General features: G+C 42.5%; 2 protein-coding genes across 3 annotated transcripts in view; one reads left to right on the forward strand and one right to left on the reverse strand.

Moving 5' to 3' along the window:
- srbd1 (S1 RNA binding domain 1) overlaps positions 1 to 1,607 on the reverse strand; it is a 97,494-nt gene extending 95,887 nt beyond the window's left edge. The window contains exon 1 of one of the 2 annotated variants that reach the window (XM_036956125.1): positions 1,524 to 1,607. The gene's annotated coding sequence lies outside the window, so the exon portion shown is untranslated. The remainder of the gene's footprint in view (positions 1 to 1,523) is intronic. The other variant, XM_036956129.1, reaches the window with a different exon arrangement.
- A 4,046-nt stretch (positions 1,608 to 5,653) lies between these two features.
- LOC110499309 (protein kinase C epsilon type) overlaps positions 5,654 to 23,393 on the forward strand; it is a 152,892-nt gene continuing 135,152 nt past the window's right edge. Inside the window, exon 1 of the mRNA XM_036956130.1 lies at positions 5,654 to 6,832. Coding sequence (XP_036812025.1) covers positions 6,485 to 6,832 — 348 coding nt within the window. The 5' untranslated portion in view covers positions 5,654 to 6,484. The remainder of the gene's footprint in view (positions 6,833 to 23,393) is intronic.

Below are 23,393 nucleotides of genomic sequence, written 5' to 3' on the forward strand. Positions count from 1 at the left end.
GTACAGTGGTGAACCTATAGGTCTTCAGTGTGACAGGTTTGTACAGTGGTGAACCTATAGGTCTTCAGTGTGTGACAGTGGTGAACCTATAGGTCTTCAGTGTGTGACAGGTTAGTACAGTGGTGAACCTATAGGTCTTCAGTGTGACAGGTTAGTACAGTGGTGAACCTATAGGTCTTCAGTGTGTGACAGTGGTGAACCTATAGGTCTTCAGTGTGTGACAGTGGTGAACCTATAGACCTTCAGTATGTGACAGGTTAGTACAGTGGTGAACCTATAGGCCTTCAGTGTGACAGGTTAGTACAGTGGTGAACCTATAGGTCTTCAGTGTGTGACAGTGGTGAACCTATAGGTCTTCAGTGTGACAGGTTAGTACAGTGGTGAACCTATAGGTCTTCAGTATGTGACAGGTTAGTACAGTGGTGAACCTATAGGTCTTCAGTATGTGACAGGTTAGTACAGTGGTGAACCTATAGGCCTTCAGTGTGACAGGTTAGTACAGTGGTGAACCTATAGGTCTTCAGTGTGTGACAGTGGTGAACCTATAGGTCTTCAGTGTGTGACAGGTTAGTACAGTGGTGAACCTTACAGACCTTCAGTGTGACAGGTTAGGACAGTGGTGAACCTATAGGTCTTCAGTGTGTGACAGGTTTGTGATTCTGAAAGGACAGCAACCATAATACCAGCACACTCATGTAGGAGAGTGCATTTCTTGTAAAACACAAGGGCCAGGTGTGTAGTGGAGGCTATACACAGGTATACACCACACCAATTGTCCCTCAATTTTTTTCCATCACTGAGCAAATTTCAGGTCTGCCGAACACAAACTTGAACGTTGTGAAATTCTGTGCAACTTCCAGTGAGCGTTTACTGTGAACACTGAGACTGTACCCGTTTTAAGTTACAGTTTTAACAGTGGCCAAGTAGACTATTGTGGCTATTTGATTATAATGTAGGCCTACCAGAGTGGCCTACCATCACAATCAATGGAGAAAATGCATCCCATTACATTTTAACATGGAAATAGATGTTCTATCATTCAGCCTACAGTAGCAGCCAACTTGTGGTGTTCAATGTAGGCCTACATTCCAAGAGACTTTTGAAAAAAACATGCAGGGCTTGTCCTTCAGACAAGGTCACTGAAAATAGTGTTGTTTGATGCAACAAAAAAAACACTAAAAGAATCAAATGCATTATTATTCCCATACCATTACTACAGAGAATCAGACAAATTATGTTACCCTTTGCCTTTTGGCTACTTAGCTTATTCAAACCCGTCTCAAAATACAACACTGCCCCTTTAAGACAAAACAAAGCCCTTTACCGGACTTGCTTTTCAAAGATGTCTAGAAATGTACGTGTTGTGCTCTTGTAGGAAGCATTCACTCCCCTATGGCTGAATACAAAGTATCTATAACTGGGCTAATAACTCACTAACTAGCAAATAACTTGTACAAAATATGCACATGTAGCTAGCTACATGGAGCTCTCGCTCTGATCTCAAAACGAGCATATCTACTCACGGCCAGTTTAAAGTCTTCTTCTTCGATGGGGTTTAACGGCGGTTGGCATCCAATGTTAATGGTGCATTACCGCCACCAGCTGGACGGCGTACCAGTTCTGTAAATAGCGCAGATCCATGTATGGAAATTAATCATTTGCATATAGGCCTACTGCAGCTCTGATTGGTTAAACTGCACTGGTCTGTAGAGTATCGGCTGAGTCGTGCATGTCAATGCAATAAAATCCTACTCTGATGCGTTCTGCCTACAAAACAATCTCTTGCATAGCTCGTTTTGTTTCGATATGGTGTATTGAAAGTGTCTAATATTGCGTTGAAAAGATCACAATTGCCACAGTAAAGGGAAACGTTGATAGTGTTAACAGGGAAAACTCCAGAACAGTGGTCACCAACCGTTTCTGAGTCAAAATGTAAGCCTAGATTTTTTTAACATTACTTAAAAAATGTAAGCCTATGCAACATTTACCAATTAAAAACAGTACTGTAGCAGTAAGGTCGTTTTGTTTCGATATGCTGTATTTTGTTGACGTTGAGTAAGAGATTGTTTTCCTGACACCACACTTCGATTCTCGTCATTGTTGGTAATCACGCCCACTACTATTGTGTCGTCTGCAAACTTGATGATTGAGTTGGAGGCGTGCATGACCACGCAGTCATGGGTGAACAGGGAGTACAGGAGGGGGCTGAGCACGCATCTTTGTGGAGCCCCAGTGTTGAGGGTCAGTGAAGTGGAGATGTTGTTTCCTACCTTAACCACCCGGGGGAGCCGCGTCAGAAAGTCCAGGACCCAATTGCAAATGGTGGGGTTGAAATCCAGGGCCTCCAGCTTAACGATAAGGTGGAGTGTACTATGGTGTTGAATGCTGAGCTGTAGTCAGTGAACAGCATTCTTAACTAGGTGTTCCTCTTGTCCAGATGGGATAGGGCAGTATGCAGTGTGATGGTGATTGCATCGTCTGTGGACCTTTTAGAGAGGTATGCAAACTGAAATGAGCCTAGGGTGGCAGGTAATTTGGAGGTGATATGATCCTTGACTAGTCTCTAAAAGCACTTCATGATGACAGAAGTGAGTGCTACGGGGCGAGTCTTTTAGTTCAGTTATCTTTGCCTTCTTGGGTACAAGCTTTATCATTGTTTTTTTTACAGAAATGTTTGGCGATCAACTAGGGATGCCTTGGAGATTGACTGTTTGGTTGGTGACCACTGCTCTAGAAAGTTGAGTGAAGTTATATCTCCTGAGCTGATATTTCTTCTGTGTTGCAGTCCTGGGGAGCTGTGCAGCAGTCTCAGGGCTACTGTGTGCCGGCGGCACGCAGTTTAGACGGAACATTGCACCAGACCATATACCCACTACCCTCAGTCTGCTTGATGTGTATCAAAGTAGTGTAGTGGAGGTATACAGTTAATCAATTATGTAGTTATGGGTTAGGTCGTCATTGTACATAATCATTTGTTCTTAACTGGCATGCCTAAAATAATAACACACATAGCCTAGTTTCATCTGAAGGCAGCAAGAGCATGCAGCTCTCATGGTTGTGGCATGGAGCAGCTCACAGAAGAACGGTAGGGTACCAGGTAGGAAAGACGTTTCAACTGATGATACAGTGTCTTTGGAAAGGATTCAGACCCCTTGACTTTTCCCACATTTTGTTAGGTTACAGCCTTATTCTAAAATTGAATACATCGTTTTCCCTTTCATCAATCTGAACACAATACCCCATAATGACAAAGCAAAAACAAGTTTTTTGAAATTTTAGCAAATTTATAAAAATAGTATTCAGTATTCAAAAGTATTCAGACCCTTTGTATTCAGACCTACTTTGTTGAAGCACCTTTGGCAGTGATTACAGCCTTGAGTCTTCTTGGGTATGATGGTACAAGCTTGGCACACCTGTATTTAGGGAATTTATTCCATTCTTCTCTGCAGATCCTCTCAAGCGGAGAGCCGCACACTCTAGGTGCTCAGATGCAAAAATATTTATGTCCAACGTTTCGACAGACAAGCTGTCTTCATCAGGGTATAATGACAAACACTGTGGGATGACTCATTTATATAGTGTCAAAAGACACACAGATGTCTGTAATCATGGCCTGGGTGTGGCCTGATATCATTGGTTAATTCTCATACATTAAAATAGCATACAAAAAAGGTGAGATGAATCTTAGCCCAAGTCTGAGGTCCTGAGAGCGCTGGAGCAAGTTTTCATCAAGGGTCTTTCTGTACTTTGCTCGGTTCATCTTTTCCTCGATCCTGACTAGTCTCCCAGTCCCTGCTGCTGAAAAACACCGCTCTGCATGATGCTGCCACCACCATGCTTCACCGTAAGGATGGTTCCAGGCCAAAGAGTTCCATCTTGATTTCATCAGACCAGAGAATCTTGTTTCTCATGGTCTGAGAGTCCTTTAGGTGCCATTTGGCAACTCCAAGCGGGCTGCCATGTGTCTTTTACTGAGGAGTGGCTTCTGTCTGGCCATTCTACCATAAAGGCCTAATTGGTGGAGTTCTGTACAGATGGTTGTCCTTCTGGAATGTTCTTCCATCTCCACAGAGGAACTCTGGAGCTCTGTCAGAGTGACCATCGGGTTTTTGGTCACCTCCCTGACTACAGCCATTCTCCCCCTATTGCTCAGTTTGGCCAGGCAGCCAGCTCTAGGCAGAGTCTTGGTGGTTCCAAATTTCTTCCATTTAAGAATGATGGAGGCCACTGTGTTCTTGGGGACCTTCAATGCTGCAGACATTTTTTGGAACCCTTTCCCAGATCTGTGCCTCAACACAATCCTGTCTCGGAGTTCTATGGACAATTCCTTCGACCTCGTGGCTTGGTTTTTGCTCTGACATGCACTGTCAACTGTGGGACCTTTTTATATAGACAGGTGTGTGCCTTCCCAAATCATGTCCAATCAATTGAATTTACCACAGGTGGACTCCAATCAAGTTGTAGAAACATCTCAAGGATGATAATTGGAAACAGGATGCACCTGAACTCAATTTCGAGTCTCATAGCAAAGGGTCTGAATTCTTATGTAAATAAGGTATTTCTGTTTTTATCTAAAAAAAAAATGCTAAAAAACTGTTTTCGTTTCGTCGTGATGGTACTGTATGTAGACTGATGAGTGAAAACATTAATGTAATCCATTTTAGAACAAGCCTGTAATGTAACAAAATGTGGGAAAAATGAATGGGTCTGAATACTTTCTGATTACACTGTATGGGCATCTGTTGTTCTCTGAGTTTGTGTGCTGTTACAATATTGATATGGCCAAGCCTAGTTGTCATAGTGAATTCAATGTTCCACTATTCTTGCATTGGCCTAACTGTGCAGACACCTCATTCCTTCCACATGGTGGAGCCATACACTAAAAAATGAAACGCCAGCTTGCACTGCAAACGCAGCCTAAATGTGGTGCATTTGTAGCAGACAGACATGCAACACTGAAGGGAATTTCCACACAAACCTCAATGATATGTGGTCGCAAACTTTGCCTGGTCTGTATCAACCATAGCACCACATTGCTTTTTTACATTGCTTTTCTTGTGTCAAGGTCGATAAATTAGACGTTTGATGTTATAGGCCAGACAATAGGGATGCACTGCTGGGTCAAACACGCTTTATTTATGGATACATTTAAATGTAGATATTAGGAAAATGTGGTCTCTCTTCACATTTTATGGGTTATTAATCAGGTAACAAAGAAATCCAGAATAATTACATTTCCTATGGTTTACCCAATGCTAAAACCGTGTGTATTGTCATTCATGTCATCTTTTGATCATCATATTCATCCGCGACGATATGGTTTTGAAATATAGATCAAGTATTGTTGTTATAGCTATGGGTGCATTTCAGGTGCAACGGTCAGTTTTATATCAAGTAGGCTAAAATAATCATATGTTGCAAATTCCAGACATACCGAACCACCCCGATGATCCACCCCTTTTCCATGTATGTATTTGATGCAATAGTCCCTGTTTATAACAGTATTTATAACCCCATCCGCGATGAGCCTCCCCGATATGTTCCCGAAATGGAATGAGTAGGCCTACTCCATAAAATAATATCCCAGTGTCTATCACTTGAACACTTGGGATGCGCCTATGTCCTGACAGCCTGGTCGGCTCGCCTACACTGACTGTTGCGTCGCACTCCCCCATCTGGCATAGACAAGACGCGGCGCGCCGAGAAACTGACGTGTTTTGCGCATTTCCTGCAGCAGCGTTTAGACGGTCGGGGGGGAGAAGAGGTAGGTCTGCAGGAAACCAAGAACAGCAACGGCGAGAGAACATCCTGGGAGGATAAGGAGCGAACAGAAACCAAGAAAACCACAACCTAGAGTCGACCTGCAACTATACATTGCTTGAGCTATTCACAAGTCGAGTAGCCTGTTTGGGAAACATCCCAAATGCACTGCAAGGAGGGCAGGAGTCGCCCTATCTTCCAACAGTGGAATACGAGTGTTTCCAGAGCCTAGTGGAGTTGCAGAGGATAGATATCTTTGATATATTTTGCTCTGTCGGGTTGCGGTTTGGGTAGGCTGTTGATATCCCAACTGCTGCATGGTCATATTTTTCCTGCGTATACGCTTCTCAAAACGTGTATTAATTATATTCAGAAGAAAGGCTTTGTCTGGTTAAAACCCAAATGTGGATTATCATTGTGAAAACCGAAACTGTTAAAGGGCAAAAACAAGAACATTTACTGTCTCTGGACTGTTTCAAAACGACTGATAAGCATCCGATTGGTACGTGTGTGATAGAGTGACACGGGACGGCATTTTCCCCTTATATTCAAGTCACAACCTCTTTGAAAAACCATTCAGTCCGTGGTCTTATTTTGAGGATTCAAACGCTACATAAAACTAGGCTAAATTATTTATGACCCGTTGAAGTGGCTGGGTTAAAGGAATATATTGTAAACAACCATTCTTGTTCCAAAGCCCATTGAAGAGGATTACATCACCGCAATGGTGGTTTTCAATGGGTTATTGAAGATCAAGATTTGTGAGGCGTTGGACTTGAAACCGACGGCTTGGTCTCTCAGGCATGCGGTTGGCCCAAAAACCCAGACTTTTCTCCTAGACACCTACATCGCACTAAACGTGGATGACTCGCGTGTGGGCCAAACCTCCACCAAACAGAAAACCAACAGCCCTGCGTGGAACGACGAGTTCGTTACGGAGGTGCATGACGGAAGGAAAATCGAACTGTCGGTGTTTCACGACGCGCCAATTGGATATGACGATTTCGTGGCTAACTGCATCATACAGTTTGAAGATATATTGCAGAATGGCAGTAAGCACTACGAGGAATGGGTAGGCTATGTCCCGTTATTATTTGGTGCTCCTTGCACATAGTGCCTTTTTACCAAATTGTTTTCACCTCACCCTCAGCATCCTGATGCCTTTACGATTAGAATAAATTATACAAAGTCTCCATTATTATTTGGCAAAACAGTCTAGACCTATAAATAATGTTACTTTATCATCATCAACAACACCATCCTCACAAAACCCCCTGGCTGGCATCCACGGTTAGTTTCCTGGCGCTTTGATACTTCTCTAGGCCACTGGTAACATGCGCATATAACCCTGTTTCGTAGGAACGGTGCAGAGGACTGCGCTTACAAGCAGGTCATAAATATTCCTATCAGCTGCGATGTGGGCCTGCATTCTGAGAAAAGCAACGTTTCCATGTCAAAAGCAACAGTGCGTTAAAATCCAATGTGGGATGACAAGGCCAGTCAGCTATGGGTCTCACTGACAGAGCTGCTTCTGAGCCAGTAACATAACTTGCAATTGATTGGTCATTTGCCTGTCTTGGAAACCATGATGCCCTTGAGATGGACACAGAGAAGAAAATGCACACAGAGAAGTCTCTCTTTCACAGCCTTCCAGTTAAATACTGGAATCATGAGGTTTCCTTAAGGCCATATGCTCTCTTATAAGATAAGCAGCTGCAGACTCATTTGAGAAGACATGCAACATATTAGGCTACACCTAATGAAGAGTTATGCACATGTGGTTTCTCTAAATCTTCAATTGTCCACCAAATGAGATTATCAATGCTATGTCCAACACACAAAACATGCTGACATGATTCTTGGATTATGAGGAGACTTTAACTTGGATCATGTGACATAGATTGGATCATGTGATCAACGTAGGCACAACTTCCTCAGGATTTTCACTATAGGAGAGTGTGTGAGGTTCACTGAGGAGAAATAGGTTATGATTTTAGGAAATCTGTATATCCCTACATGTTCCAGGCCCGGCCAAGGACATGCAAATATCAGCATCTGTCCTGACTACCACATTTCACATACACTGCCCAACATAATACAAACATCATAAATCCACTAAAACATTGTTAAGAAATATGAAATTACAGTATTAGATTTAACTGTATGTGTTCAGTGCCCAGTTGACCACATACATAAGAACTAAAGAGCTGTTAGGTCAATAAAAACAATGCTGATTGTACTAACATAGACAGGAACAAAAGCTTCAAATAATAAAATCATATATTCTCATTGCTGATAGTCAGTGGTAAGATGGGTAACATGGACATATTATTATAAAGGGTATATTCACAGTAATACTGTCCAGTAACACTTTCCCTGTGAGGGAGGAACCTTTTCATAAATACTGGGTGGCTTTGCTCCTCTTGTGAGTAGTGTTTCCTTTCATGGTGAACCACTGACCCAGAACTAGAACGGCAAAACAACAACAAAAGGCGCAGGGCAGCACTCTGAAGCTGTTCTCCTGGCCTCGGCGTGGCAGGTGGATCGGTGTGCTCTGTTCTCTACTGACAGACAGCCTCCACATACAGTACAGGCTGAAGAGGAATCTCTTGTCTTTGTTGTCAAGTTTATTTGTCATATGTACACAGTACAATGAAATGCTTACTTGCAGGTTCACTCTTGACAGTTTGTCTGAGGCAGGCGGGAGTTTGGATTATTGATTAGACTCTATCAGGTCCATTATGGATTGGAGGAGGTACAGTAAAACTGTTTTTGGACGGGCCTGGGAGGCTCATGGCAATAAGGGTTCTGTCTGTGTTTGGCTTGTCAGGCTGGGAATGTTCTTTGCTGACGTTGATGGACCAGGCTATGTCATCTGCTCGCATGTCTGGCTGAGGAGGCTGTGCTTGGCTCATAGGGCTAAAGGCGCTGTGTGCTCGGCTGGATGAAAGGGTCCCTACTAAGTAGTTTGTAGATCGCCTCCCTGGTTGCAAAATGTCTGTTTAGTGGTGTTGGTGCTGAGAATTGGGTATGGATTCTAGATGGAGACTGTTTTCCTATTCTGACTTAAACAGCATTGCTCTCTGGGTCCTTTCTTTCCGTCTCTCTTTGCTCCTTCTGTATGTACAGCTTCCGTGCACTTGCTTTCACTTTTACCACTTCTTTAATATTTTACCTTTTCATTTAATTCTTTCTGAGGTCATGTCTCCATGACCTCAGAAAGAAGCCCCTCTCTCTCTCTCTCTCTCTGTCTGTCTCTCCCTCTCTCTCTCGCGCGCTCTCTCGCTCTCCCAAATTCAGATTGCTTTATTGGCATGAAATACAATTTGTAGATATTGCCAAAGCAGTATAGTGGTACAGCATTTCAGTAAATACAGTACAATGCCATGAGGATAATGTCATACAGTTAATATCAGTAGTAATAATAATAGTACATACAATCATGTATACAGGTACAACACTACAACTGTTGTATTCTGTAATCTTCGGTTGAAATATTTAAAAATATATATTTTTAAATAATAGCTAATGTACATGGATGATGGTTACACTATGTATTATTTATTTTATTTTTATTTAACCTTTATTTAACTAGGCAAGTCAGTTAAGAACAAATTGTTATTTACAATGACCTTTTACCAAAAGGCAAAAGGCCTTCTGCGGGGACTGAGGCCTGGGATTAAAAAATAATAATAAATACAATATAAATATAGGACAAAACACACATCACAACAAGAGAGACAACACAACACTACATAAAGAGAGGCATAAAAAAAACAACATAGTGAGGCAGCAACACATGACAACACAGCATGGTATCAACACAACATAACAACAGCATGGTAGCAGCACAACATGGTACAAACATTATTGGGCACAGACAACAGTACAAAGGGCAAGAAGGTAGAGACAACAATACATCACACAAAGCAGCCAGAACTGTCAGTCAGTGTGTCCATGATTGAGTCTTTGAAGTAACGTAATTAAAGTAAAGTAAAGTAATGACCAAGTTGTATACAATGTACATACTTCAGGGAATTAATGGTCATGGGATGTCCCTCGGGCTATAATATAAATATCTGGTAGTAATATTTGCGCTTTCTTTCACATCCGGAATAATTACCAGCTTTATGTCATTAGTAAATGCATAGAAGTTGGGAATTGAGATCAATAAAATAAAATTGTATTTGTCACATGCCGAATACAAGAGGTGTAGTAGTCCTTACCGTGAAATGCTTACTTCCAAGCCCTTAACCAACAATGCAGTTTTAAGAAAAATAAGAGTTAAGAATATCAGCACAACAGTTTTCAGCTGTGCTAACATAATTGCAAAATGTTTTTCTAATGATCAATTAGCCTTTTAAAATGATAAACTTGGATTAGCTAACACAACGTGCCATTGGAACACAGGAGTGATGGTTGCTGATAATGGGCCTCTGTACGCCTATTTTGATATACCATTAAAAAAAATGCAGTTTCCAGCTACAATAGTCATTTACAACCTTAACAATGTCTACACTGTATTTCTGATCAATTTGATGTAATTTTAATGGACAAAAAAATGTGCTTTTCTTTCAAAAACAAGTACATTTCAAAGTTATCCCAAACTTTTGAACAGTAGTGTACATGTAGGTAGGAGTAAAGTGACTATGCATAGATAGTAACAGCAAGTGGCAGCAGCATAAAAAAGAGGGAGTCACTGCAAATAGTCCGGATAGCCATTTGATTAGCTGTTCAGCAGTCTTACGGTTTGGGGGTAGAAGCTGTTAAGAAGCCTTTTGGACCTAGACTTGGCGCTCCGGTACCGCTTGCCGTGCAGTAGCAGAGAGAACAGTCTATGACTAGGGTGGCTGGAGTCTTTGGCAGTTTTAATGGCCTTCCTCAGATATTGCCTGGTATAGGGTTCCCGAGTGGTCTAAGGCACTGCATCTCAGTGTTAGAGGCCTTTATCACTACAGACCCTGGTTCGATTCTAGGCTGTATCGCAACCAGCCATGATTGGGAGTCCCATAGGGTGGCACACAATTGGCCCAGCGTCGACCGGGTTAGGGTTTGACCGGGGAAGGCCGTTATTGTAAATAAGAATTTGTTCTTAACTGACTTGCCTAGTTAAATAAAGGTTAAATAAAAAAATAATAGAGGTCCTGGGTGGCAGGAAGCTTGGCCCCAGTGATGTACTGGGCCTTAAGCACTACCCTCTGTAGCGCATTGCGGTCGGAGGCCGAGCAGTTGCCACACCAGGCGGTGATGCTCTTGATGGTGCAGCTGTAGAACTATTTGAGGACCCATGCCAAATATTTTCAGTCTACTGATGGGGAATAGGTGTTGTCGTGCCTTCTTCACAACTGTCTTGGTGTGTTTGGACCATGATAGTTTGTTGGTGATGTGGACACCAAGGAACTGGAAGCTCTCAACCTGCTCCACTACAACCCGTCGATAAGAATGGGGGCGTGCTCGGCCCTCCTTTTCCTGTAGTCCACGCCCCTCCTCCTTTTGTTGCCTACCCTTACCACCTGGGGGCAGCTCGTCAGGAAGTCCAGGATTCAGGTGCAGAGGGAAGGGTTTAGTCCCAGGGTCCTTAGCTTTGTGATGAGCTTTAATTAAGGGCACTATGGTGTTGAACGCTGAGCTGTAGTCAATGAACAGCATTCTCACGTAGGTGTTCCTTTTGTCCCGGTGGGAAAGGGCAGTGTGGAGTGCAATAGAGATTGTGTTGTCTGTGGATCTGTTGGGGCGGTATGCAAATTGGAGTGGGTCTAGGGTTTCTGGGATAATGGTGTTGATGTGAATACACGTCCTGGTAATCCGTATGGGCCCTGCGGCCTTGTGACTTGTTTAAAGGTCTTACTCACATCGGCTAAAGCGAGCACGATCACACGGTCATCCGGAACAGCTGGTGCTCTCATGCATGCTTCAGTGTTGCTTGCCTTGAAGCACGAATAGAAGTAATTTAGCTCATATGGTAGGCTCGTGTCACTGGGCAGCTCCCGACTAGGCTTCCCTTTGTAGTCTGTAATAGTTTGCAAGCCTTGCCACATCTGACGAGCGTCGGAGCCGGTGTAAAAGGATTCAATCTCAGTCCTGTATTGATGCTTTGCCTTTTCGATGGTTCTCCAGAGGGCATAGCGGTCGACCGAATATGATTTTTCAACGCCAATACCGATTATTGGAGGACCAAAAAAGCCAATACCGATTAATCAGACGGTTATTTATTTATCTGTAATAATGACAATTACAACAATTCTGAATTAACACTTTTATTTTAACTTAATATAATATATCAATAAAATCAATTTAGCCTCAAATAAATAAGGAAACATTTGGTTTAAATAATGCAAATTAATGCAAAAACAAAGTGTTGGAGAAGAAAGTGAAAGTGCAATATGTGCAATATGTAAGAAAGCTAACGTTTAAGTTCCTTGCTCAGAACATGTGATGTGTGAATATATGATAGCTGGTGGTTCCTTTTAACATGAGTCTTCAATATTCCCAGGTAAGAAGTTTTAGGTTGTAGTTATTATAGGAATTATGGGACTATTTCACTCTATACCATTTGTATTTCAAATACCTTTGACTATTGGATGTTCTTATAGGCACTATAGTATTGCCAGTGTAACAGTATAGCTTCCGTCCCTCTCCTCGTCCCTACCAGGGCTCGAACCAGGGACACATCGACAACAGCCACCCTCAAAGCATTGTTACCCATCGCTCCACAAAAGCCGCGGCCCTTGCAGAGCAAGGGAAACAACTACTTCAAGGTCTCAGAGCGAATTACATCACCGATTGAAACGCTATTAGCACGCACCCCGCTAACTAGCTATCCATTTCACATCGGTTACACCAGCCTAATCTCGGGAGTTGATAGGCTTGAAGTCATAAACAGCTCAATGTTTGAAGCACAGCGAAGAGCTGTTGGCAAATGTACGAAAGTGCTGTTTGCCAACAGTGCTGTTCAAATATCAAATCATAGACTTAATTATAACATAATAACACACAGAAGGTCATTAATATGGTAAAATCTGGAAACTATCATTTCGAAAAACAAAACTTTTATTCTTTCAGTGAAATACGGAATCGTTCCGTATTTTATCTAACGGGTGGCATCCCTAAGTCTAAATAATGCTGTTACATTGCACAACCTTCAATGTTATGTCATAATTATGTACAATTCTGGCAAATTCATTACGGTCTTTGTTAGGAATGAAATGGTCTTCACACAGTTCGCAACGAGCCAGGCGACCCAAACTGCTGCATATACCCTGACTCTGCTTGCACGGAACGCAAGAGAAGTGACACAATTTCCCTAGTTAAAATAAATTCATGTTAGCAGGCAATATTAACTAAATATGCAGGTTTAAAAATATATATTTGTGTATTGATTTTAAAGAAAGACATTGATGTTTATGGTTAGGTACACAGCCGGTGACTGATGTGGTATACTCCTCAATGCCATTGGATGAGTCCCGGAACATATTCCAGTCTGTGCTAGCAAAACAGTCCTGTAGCTTAGCATCTGCGTCATCTGACCACTTCCAAATTGAGCGAGTCACTGGTACGTCCGGCTTTAGATATTTATTTGAAAAAGATTGTGTTATTTGGAAGTATTTCTCACAGTAGAGGAAGAAGTACATCTCTGTTTCTACTTCCGCTGTCGTGCGTGACCACATAGACACTCCTTTTTGGATGGCCATGTCGTTTTGTGTGTCTCTTTTTCTATAGCTAGTTGGTTGTCACTGAACCTGTATTTGATCAGGATCTGTCTCTGTATCTCTGACAGAGCAGAGATATTTTAATTCCTGAAACAATTTGATTGATTTCCCTGTGTGTTTAGATATTAAGGTTGTTTAGTGTTTTTAAAAGCTGACAAAGGGGACTCTTTTCAAGGTTCAGCTCATGGGTTTTCAATGCTTTGAATTGTAAGGATGTTTTGGGGCAATATGATGCTAAAATTAATGGGTTCTTTTTTATATTAAATGAAAGGGAATCTTCCGAGTTCCACTTTGCATGCATTATTTGGTACTTTCTTTGGGATATTTAGGATAATTCTGCATAATTCTGTATGTAGATTTTCTATAGAGTTTTTCTTCCAATTCTTATCATCGTAATTACAGATTGGACCCCAAACCTCGCTTCCTGTCACGTCCTGACCATAGAAAGCTTTTATTTTCTATGGTGGAGTAGGTCAGGGTGTGACTGGGGGGTGTTCTAGTTTATTATTTCTATGTGTAGTCTAGTTTTTGTATTTCTATGTTGGCCTGGTATGGTTCCCAATCAGAGGCAGCTGTCTATCGTTGTCTCTGATTGGGGATCATATTTAGGTAGCCTTTCCCACCTGTTGTTTGTGGGATCTTGTTTTTGTATTGTTGCTTTTGAGCCCTACAAGGCTGTACGTTTGTTTGTTTGTTTCTCTTTATTGTTTTGTTACTGGTTCACATTTAAATAAAATATGATGAACCCAAATCACGCTGCACCTTGGTCTACCCATTTTGATGAGCGTTACACTTCCATACAGTGCAATTGGTAAAATTACAATATTGAATATTTTGCGTTAGATTTGGATAGGAATATTCATTTTTGAGAATGTTTTTTTTATGAAGTAAAATGTTTCGCAGACTTTTTCTTTGAGTGCATTCACTGCCAGACCAAATCGACCTGAAGCACTGATATTTAGTCCCAGGTAGTTCAACCTTGTTATTTCCTAATTTAAAGGAGTGTCTGCTGTATTCCCAAATAATGTGCAGTTGTTCCTGTAGACCTTGCTCTGTTGGTGACAGTAAGACAAGGTCATCTGCGTAGAGCAGAAATCTGGGCTCCTCATCTTTGAGTGTGAATCCAGGGGCTGCAGATCAGTCCAACATCACTGCTAGTTCGTTGATGTAGATGTTGAACAGGGTTGAACTTAAACTGCACCCTTGTCGCACCCCTCGCCCTTGTTTAAAAAATGTTGTTATTTTATTGTTCAGTTTAATACTAAACTCAGCAAAAAAAGAAACGTCCTCTCACTGTCAACTGCGTTTATTTTCAGCAAACTCAACATTTGTAAATATTTGTATGAACATAACAAGATTCAACAACTGAGGCGTAAACTGAACAAGTTCTCCATACATGTGACTAACAGAAATGGAATAATGTGTCCCTGAACAAAGAGGGAGTCAATATCAAAAGTAACAGTCAGTATCTGGTGTGGCCACCAGCTGCATTAAGTACTGCAGTGCATCTCCTCATGGACTGCACCAGATTTGCCAGTTCTTGCTGTGAGATGTTACCCCACTCTTCCACCACGGCACCTGCAAGTTCACGTACATTTCTGGGGGGAATGGTCCCACACTCCGATCCAACAGGTCCCAGATGTGCTCAATGGGATTGAGATCCGGGCTCTTCGCTGGCCATGGCAGAACACTGGCATTCCTGTCTTGCAGGAAATCACGCACAAAACGAGCAGTATGGCTGGTGGCATTGTCATGCTGGAGGGTCATGTCAGGATGAGCCTGCAGGAAGGGTACCACATTCGGGAGGAGGATGTCTTCCCTGTAATGCACAGCGTTGAGATTGCCTGCAATGACAACAAGCTCAGTCCCATGATGTTGTGACACACCTCCCCCAGACCATGACGGAACCTCCACCTCCAAATCGATCCCATTCCAGAGTACAGGCCTCAGTGTAATGCTCATTCCTTTGGCGATAAACCCGAATCTGACCATCCCCCCAGGTGAGACAAAACCTCGACTCCTCAGTGAAGAGCACTTTCTGCCAGTCCTGTCTGGTCCAGCGACGGTGGGTTTGTGCCGATAGGCAACTGTGTTGCCGGTGATGTCTGGTGAGGACCTGCCTTACAACAGGCCTACAAGCCCTCAGTTCAGCCTCTCTCAGCCTATTGCGGACAGTCTGAGCATTGATTGAGGGATTGTGCATTCCTGGTGTAACTCGGGCAGTTGTTGCTGCCTCAGTCCTCATGCCTCCTTGCAGCATGCCTAAGGCACATTCACGCAAATGAGCAGGGACCCTGGGCATCTTTCTTTTGGTGTTTTTCAGAGTCAGTAGAAAGGCCTTTTTAGTGTCCTAAGTTTTCATAACTGTGACCTTAATTGCCTACCGTCTGTAAGCTGTTAGTGTCTTAGCGACCGTTCCACAGGTGCTACTCATTAATTGTTTATGGTTCATTGAACAAGCATGGGAAACAGTGTTTAAACCCTTTACAAGGAAGATCTGTGAGGCTATTTGGATTTTTACGAATTATCTTTGAAAGACAGGGTCCTGAAAATGGGTGTTTCTTTTTTTGCTGAGTTTACATGTTGTTCAAGTAAATAGATTTTATGATGTCCTATACTTTACCCCCAGTGCTGCTTTTGTGTGTATTGTAATATAATCCATCATGCCATATGGAATCAAAAGAATTCTTAAAATCAACAAAACATGCAAATACTTTTCCTCTGCTTTTCTGATGAACATGCTGGTTTATTAGTGTTTGTAATGTGTGTATGTGGTCTGTTGTTCTGTATTTGGGTAGGAAGCCAATTAGTGTTTTGCTGAGAGCGTTATGTTGTATGAGGAAGGTCTGTATTTGGTCATTGAGAATACAGCAGAACAGTTTCCCCATGTTACTGGTGACACATATTCCGCTATAGTTATTAGGGTCTAATTTATTACCTTTTTTAAATATGAGCCACTGGTTCCAAATATCAGGGAAGTAGCCACTCTCCAAAAGCAGGTTGAATAGTTTTAATGAGGCATCCTGCAGCTCAGGAGTCGTGTGTTTCAGCATTTCATTCAGGATGCTGTCAGGGCCACATGTCTTTCCAGGTTTAAGGCTTTGTATTTTCTTCAAAAGTTCAGCGTGTGTAATTTGGTCATCAATTGGGTTCTGGATGTTTTCAATTGTGTGTTCTAGGGAACTGAGTTTTTCTTGCATATTTTGTGGGATTTGAAGTAAGGTCTTCTGATGCTATTCTTCCAGAGAGTTTCAAAATCATCTTTCCATTTCTTCCATCTTAGGTTTTGTTTTAGTATTCTTTCAATGTTTCACAATTGTGTTGAGGAATGTGTCTATCCTATGGTTGGTGATATTTTCTATTTGTTAAAGATCTACATTTTTTCCTTCTGAGATTACATTCAGCATCAAACCATTTCTCTTTTTGAGGTTTCAAAATAAAAACTGTTTTCTCATTTAAATCAATTTGCTTTTGTGGCTGCTTTATAATAGATATCATTTAATTTATTCGCCGCCAAATTTAAGTCAGGAAGGTTTGGGCTGAATGCCCTTAAAAGGTCATTTCTGCGTAGTGCAGTGCTGTGTTGATGTGTGTCGCGCTGTCAGGCACCCATCTTTATGTTTTATTTAGATTAATCAGTGTACAGGGCTCTGTTTGTGTGGTCTTTGGGTGGAGAAGTCTTTTTAAAAATACATTAATCTGGCAGTGGTCAGACAATGGTGGCTGTGTATGACAATCAATGCACTAATAGGGGGAGGGGGGGGTCCAAGTCTGAGATTGCATAGTCGACAACAATGGTCCCAAGAGCTGAGCAGTAGGTGAACCTTCCCAAAGTATTCCCTGTAATCCTGCAATTAAGAAAATACAAGCCTAAGGTTTGAGAGAGATGCACAAACTCCTTTCCATTTTTGTTCACTATCTGGCCAGGTGCGGGTGTTTTTTCCAGCAGTTGATGTGACTGAGGATATAGAGTATCATTTCTCTCTCTCTCGCTCTCTCTCTCTTTTAAAACAATCTGAATCAACTCACTGATAAGAAATCCATATGAATTTATATTGGAAATGTAGTGTAGTGCCATGGATGGAGGTTTGACACATGGGTGTCAGATGTTGTTATACTGTGGGTGAATGTGTTGAGTCATCAGGGTTACAGAGCTCCCCATTGGCTGGCTGTCCCTCTGTGATGGGTGTGGCCTCTGGGGGACAGATGTGCTCATGTGGGTTCCATGACTAATGGCGAAACAGCAAGGCATTTAGAGGCCATGCCAACGATGACTCCTTGAAAAATCTGTCTGGACTTGTGCATTGTGGGAAAGTGTAGACGCGCAGGTATATGCATGCACAGACAGTTCTCTCTCTCTCTCTCTCTCTCTCTCTCTCTCTCTCTCTCTCACGCGCACACACACACTTTCTGAGGAACACACATACTGACTCAAACATTACTTTCTGTTACAACTGGTTATTAAGGAGGCTTTAGCGGGAGGTTTGTATAATATGACTCTGATTGTAGACTATCTATGACCAAGATACATGTATTTGAGCTAATATATTCCATACAGTTTTAGTCCACAATAGGTAGTGTTCCTGGAACTGACCATGTATATACAGTAGTTTACTTACTTTCTCCTGTGTTTTTGTTTTACTTGACTTAGTACTACTAATATTGATTGCTGCAGTATCTGAATGAGCAAGAAAGGCAATTCAATGTACCTGTGCAAGTGACAATAAAAATGTGAAACTTGAAACGTCTTCATTTGCTTTCAGTCAAGGCAGTTACTCAAACAGGGTTGGTACTAGTAAGAGTGAAGCGTGAGATTGTCCGGCTGTGTAAACTTTAGTGGTTTAGTATGCTGGGGGTGGGCCTGGGAAGGCCTCTTTGTCTGGGCCCCTCCTTTGTCTGACTTATCCCCAGACAGCAGTTGCCTCTGCCCCTCCTGTCTCTATGTTAGCCCCAGGCTTTTGAGCCTCTCTCTGCTTCTCTGCCTCCTTTCTCTAAGCTAGTCCCAGGCTTCGTAGCCTCTCTCTGCCTCCCCTGTCTCTAAGCTTGTCCCAGGCTTCGTAGCCTCTCTGCCTCTCTGCCTCTCCCAAAGCCAACACATACTGGATTTGTCGGGCTGCCACAGTTACGCTACAGTCACAAACTTTATGATATAATATTTATATTGTGAAAAGTCACAAATATTCACATTGCATGAGCAGTCAGTGAGCAATGTGACTATTGTCCTTTTTTTTTCAAGAGGCAATATTGTGGCAAAAAATATCTTGCACAAAACGCAGCCAGCTTGCTTCACCTACTTCCACGAGACGTAGATTGAATCAGACTTAACTCCAGTGAGTGTGTGTAACAGACTGTGAAAGTGAGAGAGACAGAAACGGAGCGAGAGAGAATGTGTGTGTGTATGTGTGTCTTTGTGAGAGCATGTGTGACGGAGCGAGAGAGACCTCTCTCTGAACTTCTGGTGGGATTCCATCCTTACTGGTCTATAGTAGAGGAGGATAAGGATTCCAAATTGTGTTTGGGTTGGTCTGGTAACACGATACTTTCTCTCCACAAGCCATCAAACCATGATTCAGTACTACTCTTACAGCTATATTGACACTTATTTCCATCCCACACAAAAAATAGCTTGAGAGACTGTGGAAATTGAAAAACCTGGATTTCAAAGTATGCAGGTTTGCCGCCAACAACACAAGAGAATGGCTGGGTTGGCTGACTGTGGGAGCTGTTATTTTCCTCTTCAGGGTGAACGTTAAAGTTGCTTAGATCCTGGCAGGCTGATTATGGAGCTCAACAACGTAAAACAAAAACAATCAAACCCGTCTGAACCTGTCGTCCCAATTGTGTTGTGCCGACTCACTCAGCAGCGTAGATGGTGTGTGTGCAACACTCTTGAGTCATGCACTGCAATGTGTTCCCTAGAAAAGCTCCATGCCCTAAAGGTAGGAGAAGCACAAATTGCCCTAACTTGCAGTGCCCTAACCTTCTTCATGTACTACTTGTTATTTCACATGAAATGGGAAATGTGGTCTTGTACTGTTGAGTATTTGTCAGAATTTAACCATTTACCTGGGTTTAGGAAATGTCTTGTTTTTTTTACAATACAATTTCCTTTCTATTCCCTTCCTGCCTTCCTTGATCTCCCTCTCTCTCTCATCTCTGCATTGCCATTACAGTGGAAAGATCTGCTGTAATTGTGTGTGATGGATTGTGTGTGCAGGCCCTGCTGTGTGTTGTTCAGCAGCAGCAGTGATGACAGTAGAAGCAGCACTCGTTTTGAACAGGGAGTTAATCCCTGAAATATGTCAGCGCTCAGCTCCATCGTGGGCATACCAGGAGCATTCAACCACTCTAACCTCTCTGACTGTGTCCTCCCCCAGTCCTAACCCCTAGCCCTAACCTCAAAGAAAGGGAAAAACTGACTCAAGATCATCGTTTAGAAGTCATTTCATCTCACCAACTCAATGACCACACACTGTGTTTGGGGGACTGTTAAAATAGGTGCACAGAACTGCACTCCCATGGGGAGGGAACTAAAAAACATATGAGTGAGTGGGGAAGGTTAACACAGGTTACAGGGGAGGTTTAGATGAGTGTTGAGAAGGTTTGTGCATGATAACAGCCCAGACGACCAGGAAAGTCAACACATAGGCTATTCCACCAGAGTTGGGGTCAATTAGTCATCGAGAACAATATAATGTCAGTCATTCATTTTCAGCCCAAAGTACAAATCATATTTCACAAACACAGACATTTTCACATAGGTGTGCTAAGCACTACACATCATTTACTGTATGTCAATGACTCTGACAACAAGCACTCCACTGGCATGATACATCACAATACATTAGCCCTGGGAAGGGTTGGTAGTTTAGCAGACAATCCTCCCTTACTTGCTGTTAAATTCATCTTGATCAGGTGGCCTAGTGGTTAGAATGTTGTGCCTGTAACTGAAAGGGTTATGGATTGAATCCCTGAACTGACAAGGTAAAAATCTGTCTTTCTGCCCCTGAACAAGGAAATTAACCCACTGTTCCCTGGTAGGCTGTCATTATAAATACACATTTGTTCTTAACTGACTTGCCAAGTAAAACAATAATTAAATAAAAAAATCCTGATGTAACCTCACTGCTCCAGCCATTTGCAGATGTTGTTACAGGGTGACAGGTAGCCTAGCGGTTAGGTCATTGGGCCAGTAGCCAAAAGGTTGCAGGTTCAAATATCCAAGCTGCAAAAGTGTAAACTCTGTCCTGGTGCCCTTAGCAAACCACTTAAACCTAATTTGCTCCAGGGGTGCAGTACTATTATTCCTGACCCTGTAAAGCAACATATTTCACCTATATATGACATTATTATTCTTATCTTTTTGGGACTGTCCAGTAGATGGACATGTTAAGTAAGGTCACACTAGTTCTTCCTTTCATAGACGCTGGGAGACCAGCGGTGGACAGCCTTAGAGATCAGCTTCACCGTAGGGAGTCTGTGTGTAGGACTCAGGTGTCAGGAGTCATTGCCTGGTCACATCACCACTACACTCAAACGCGCACACACACTCACAAACACACTAGCATAGACACACACAGCACACAAATTCACATACAAACTGACACCACACAAATCCACACAAACACACACATACACACACATCAGCCCCCCCTGCCTCCTTGCCGCTGCCCACACTCTCACTCTCATAATCCCATTTAATCTCTCTATCCCTTGCTATCTCTCTCTCCTTCTCTATCCCTCTTCATCTCTCTTTCTCTATCCCCCGCTATCCCCCGCTATCTCCTCATGCCATGCTGTATATCTTCTCCTCTGCAATGATCTCTCGCTCACCCACTCTCTCCTGGTCTCTCTCTATCTCGCCTCTCGCTCACCCACTCTCTCCTGGTCTCTCTCTATCTCGCCTCTCGCTCACCCACTCTCTCCTGGTCTCTCTCTATCTCGCCTCTCGCTCACCCACTCTCTCCTGGTCTCTCTCTATCTCGCCTCTCGCTCACCCACTCTCTCCTGGTCTCTCTCTATCTCGACTCTCGCTCACCCACTCTCTCCTGGTCTCTCTCTATCTCGCCTCTCGCACACACGTTCTCTTAACTGGACCAAGTTTAAGTGAATGTATGGTGGGTCACCATATACTGTACTCAGATGCAAAGACAAAATGTAATACTGATACCTGGTGGACGGCACAGAACGTGTGTTTCTTTTGACTGTAACATTATGTTTCATGAGCTGAAATTAAAGTTCCCAGAAATGTTCCATGTGCACAAAAAGCGTATTTCTCTCAAATTTTGTGCACAAATTTGTTAACATCCCTGTAGGTAAGCATTTTATCATTTGTCAAGATCATCCATCCATCTGACAGGTGTGGCATATCAAAATGCTGATTTAACAGCACGATCATGACACAGATGCACCTTGCACTGGGGACAATAAAAGGCCACTCTAAAATGTGCAGTTTTGTCACCCAACACAATTTCACAGTTGTCTGAAGTTCTTAGAAAGCATTTTATTGGTATTTCTGTCTATAATAAAGCCTTTTTGTGCAGAAAAACTCATTCTGATTGGCTGGCCTGGCTCCCAAGTGGGTGGGCCAATGTTCTCCCATGTCTGCAGCCCTGCCCAGTCATGTGACATTTATTTTAATTGACTGATTTCCTTATATGAACTGTAACTCAGCAAAATCTTTGAAATTGTTGCATGTTGCGTTTATATTTTTGTTCAGTATAGTTGTATTGTGCCTCGGTGGTTGTGTGGTGAGCAGGCGATGGTTATTGGGCTAACAGGATCACTTTGTGTAGTGTTGTTACCAGGTTCTTCACCCCCAGCCTGTCATGATGCCTGTATCTGGGGCACCCCTCCCAGCCCTTTCTCACCACGAGACACCCCGCTCCCATACCGCAGGCAAACCTTGGCCCATTCTTCCACCTTGACACTGCTCCCGAGGATACTAACAGTCATGTGAACAACACTCACAGAGAAAAGGTGCTTGGTGCATTAAGTTGCTAGATAGAGTATTTGTGGGGCCATTTAGAGTAGGCTAATATAGAACTATTCTTGATTCCAGGTAGAACCCTTTTGGGTTCCATGTAGAACCTATGGAAACGGTTATACATGGACCCCAAAATAGTTCTACCTGGAACCTAAAAAGGTTATTCGAAGGGTTCTCCTATGGGGACAGTCGAGAACCTTTTTAGGTTCTAGATAACACCTTTTTTTCTAAGAGTGTAGTGTCATGCATAGAGAATGGTGTGAATGGGTTTGCATGGATCATTTGGTGGTTACGGTGTGGTTTAGGGTAGAGGTCGACCGATTATGATTTTTCAACGCCGATACCGATTATTGGAGGACCAAAAAAGCCGATACGGATTAATCGGCCGATTTAAAATAAAAAAAAATTGTAATGATGACAATTACAGCAATACTGAATGAACACTTATTTTAACTTAATATAAGACATCAATAAAATCTATTTGGCCTCAAGTAAATAATGAAACATGTTCAATTTGGTTTAAATAATGCAAAAACAAAGTTTTGGAGAAGAAAGTAAAAGTGCAATATGTGCTATGTAAGAAAGCTAACGTTTCAGTTCCTTGCTCAGAACATGAGAACATTTGAAAGAAAGCTGGTGGTTCCTTTTAACATGAGTCAAATCAATCAAATCAAATTTATTTGTTGTTACGGTGCGTGAATGAGGACCCAAAAGCGAATCAACTTAAACAGAGCTTCTTTAATTACCAAACATAGGTAGGCTCAGATGGACCGGCAGATTCCGACAGGACAGGACAAGGTTACAGCAAACATGACGGCAGTCTGGTTCAGGCATGAATGACACAAACAAACAAGAATCCGACAAGGACAGGAGCAGAAACAGAGAGAGATATAGGGACCTAATCAGAGGGAAAAAGGGAACAGGTGGGGAACGGGGTG

The sequence above is a fragment of the Oncorhynchus mykiss genome, chromosome 20 (assembly GCF_013265735.2).
Source record: "Oncorhynchus mykiss isolate Arlee chromosome 20, USDA_OmykA_1.1, whole genome shotgun sequence".
Taxonomy (NCBI): domain Eukaryota; kingdom Metazoa; phylum Chordata; class Actinopteri; order Salmoniformes; family Salmonidae; genus Oncorhynchus; species Oncorhynchus mykiss.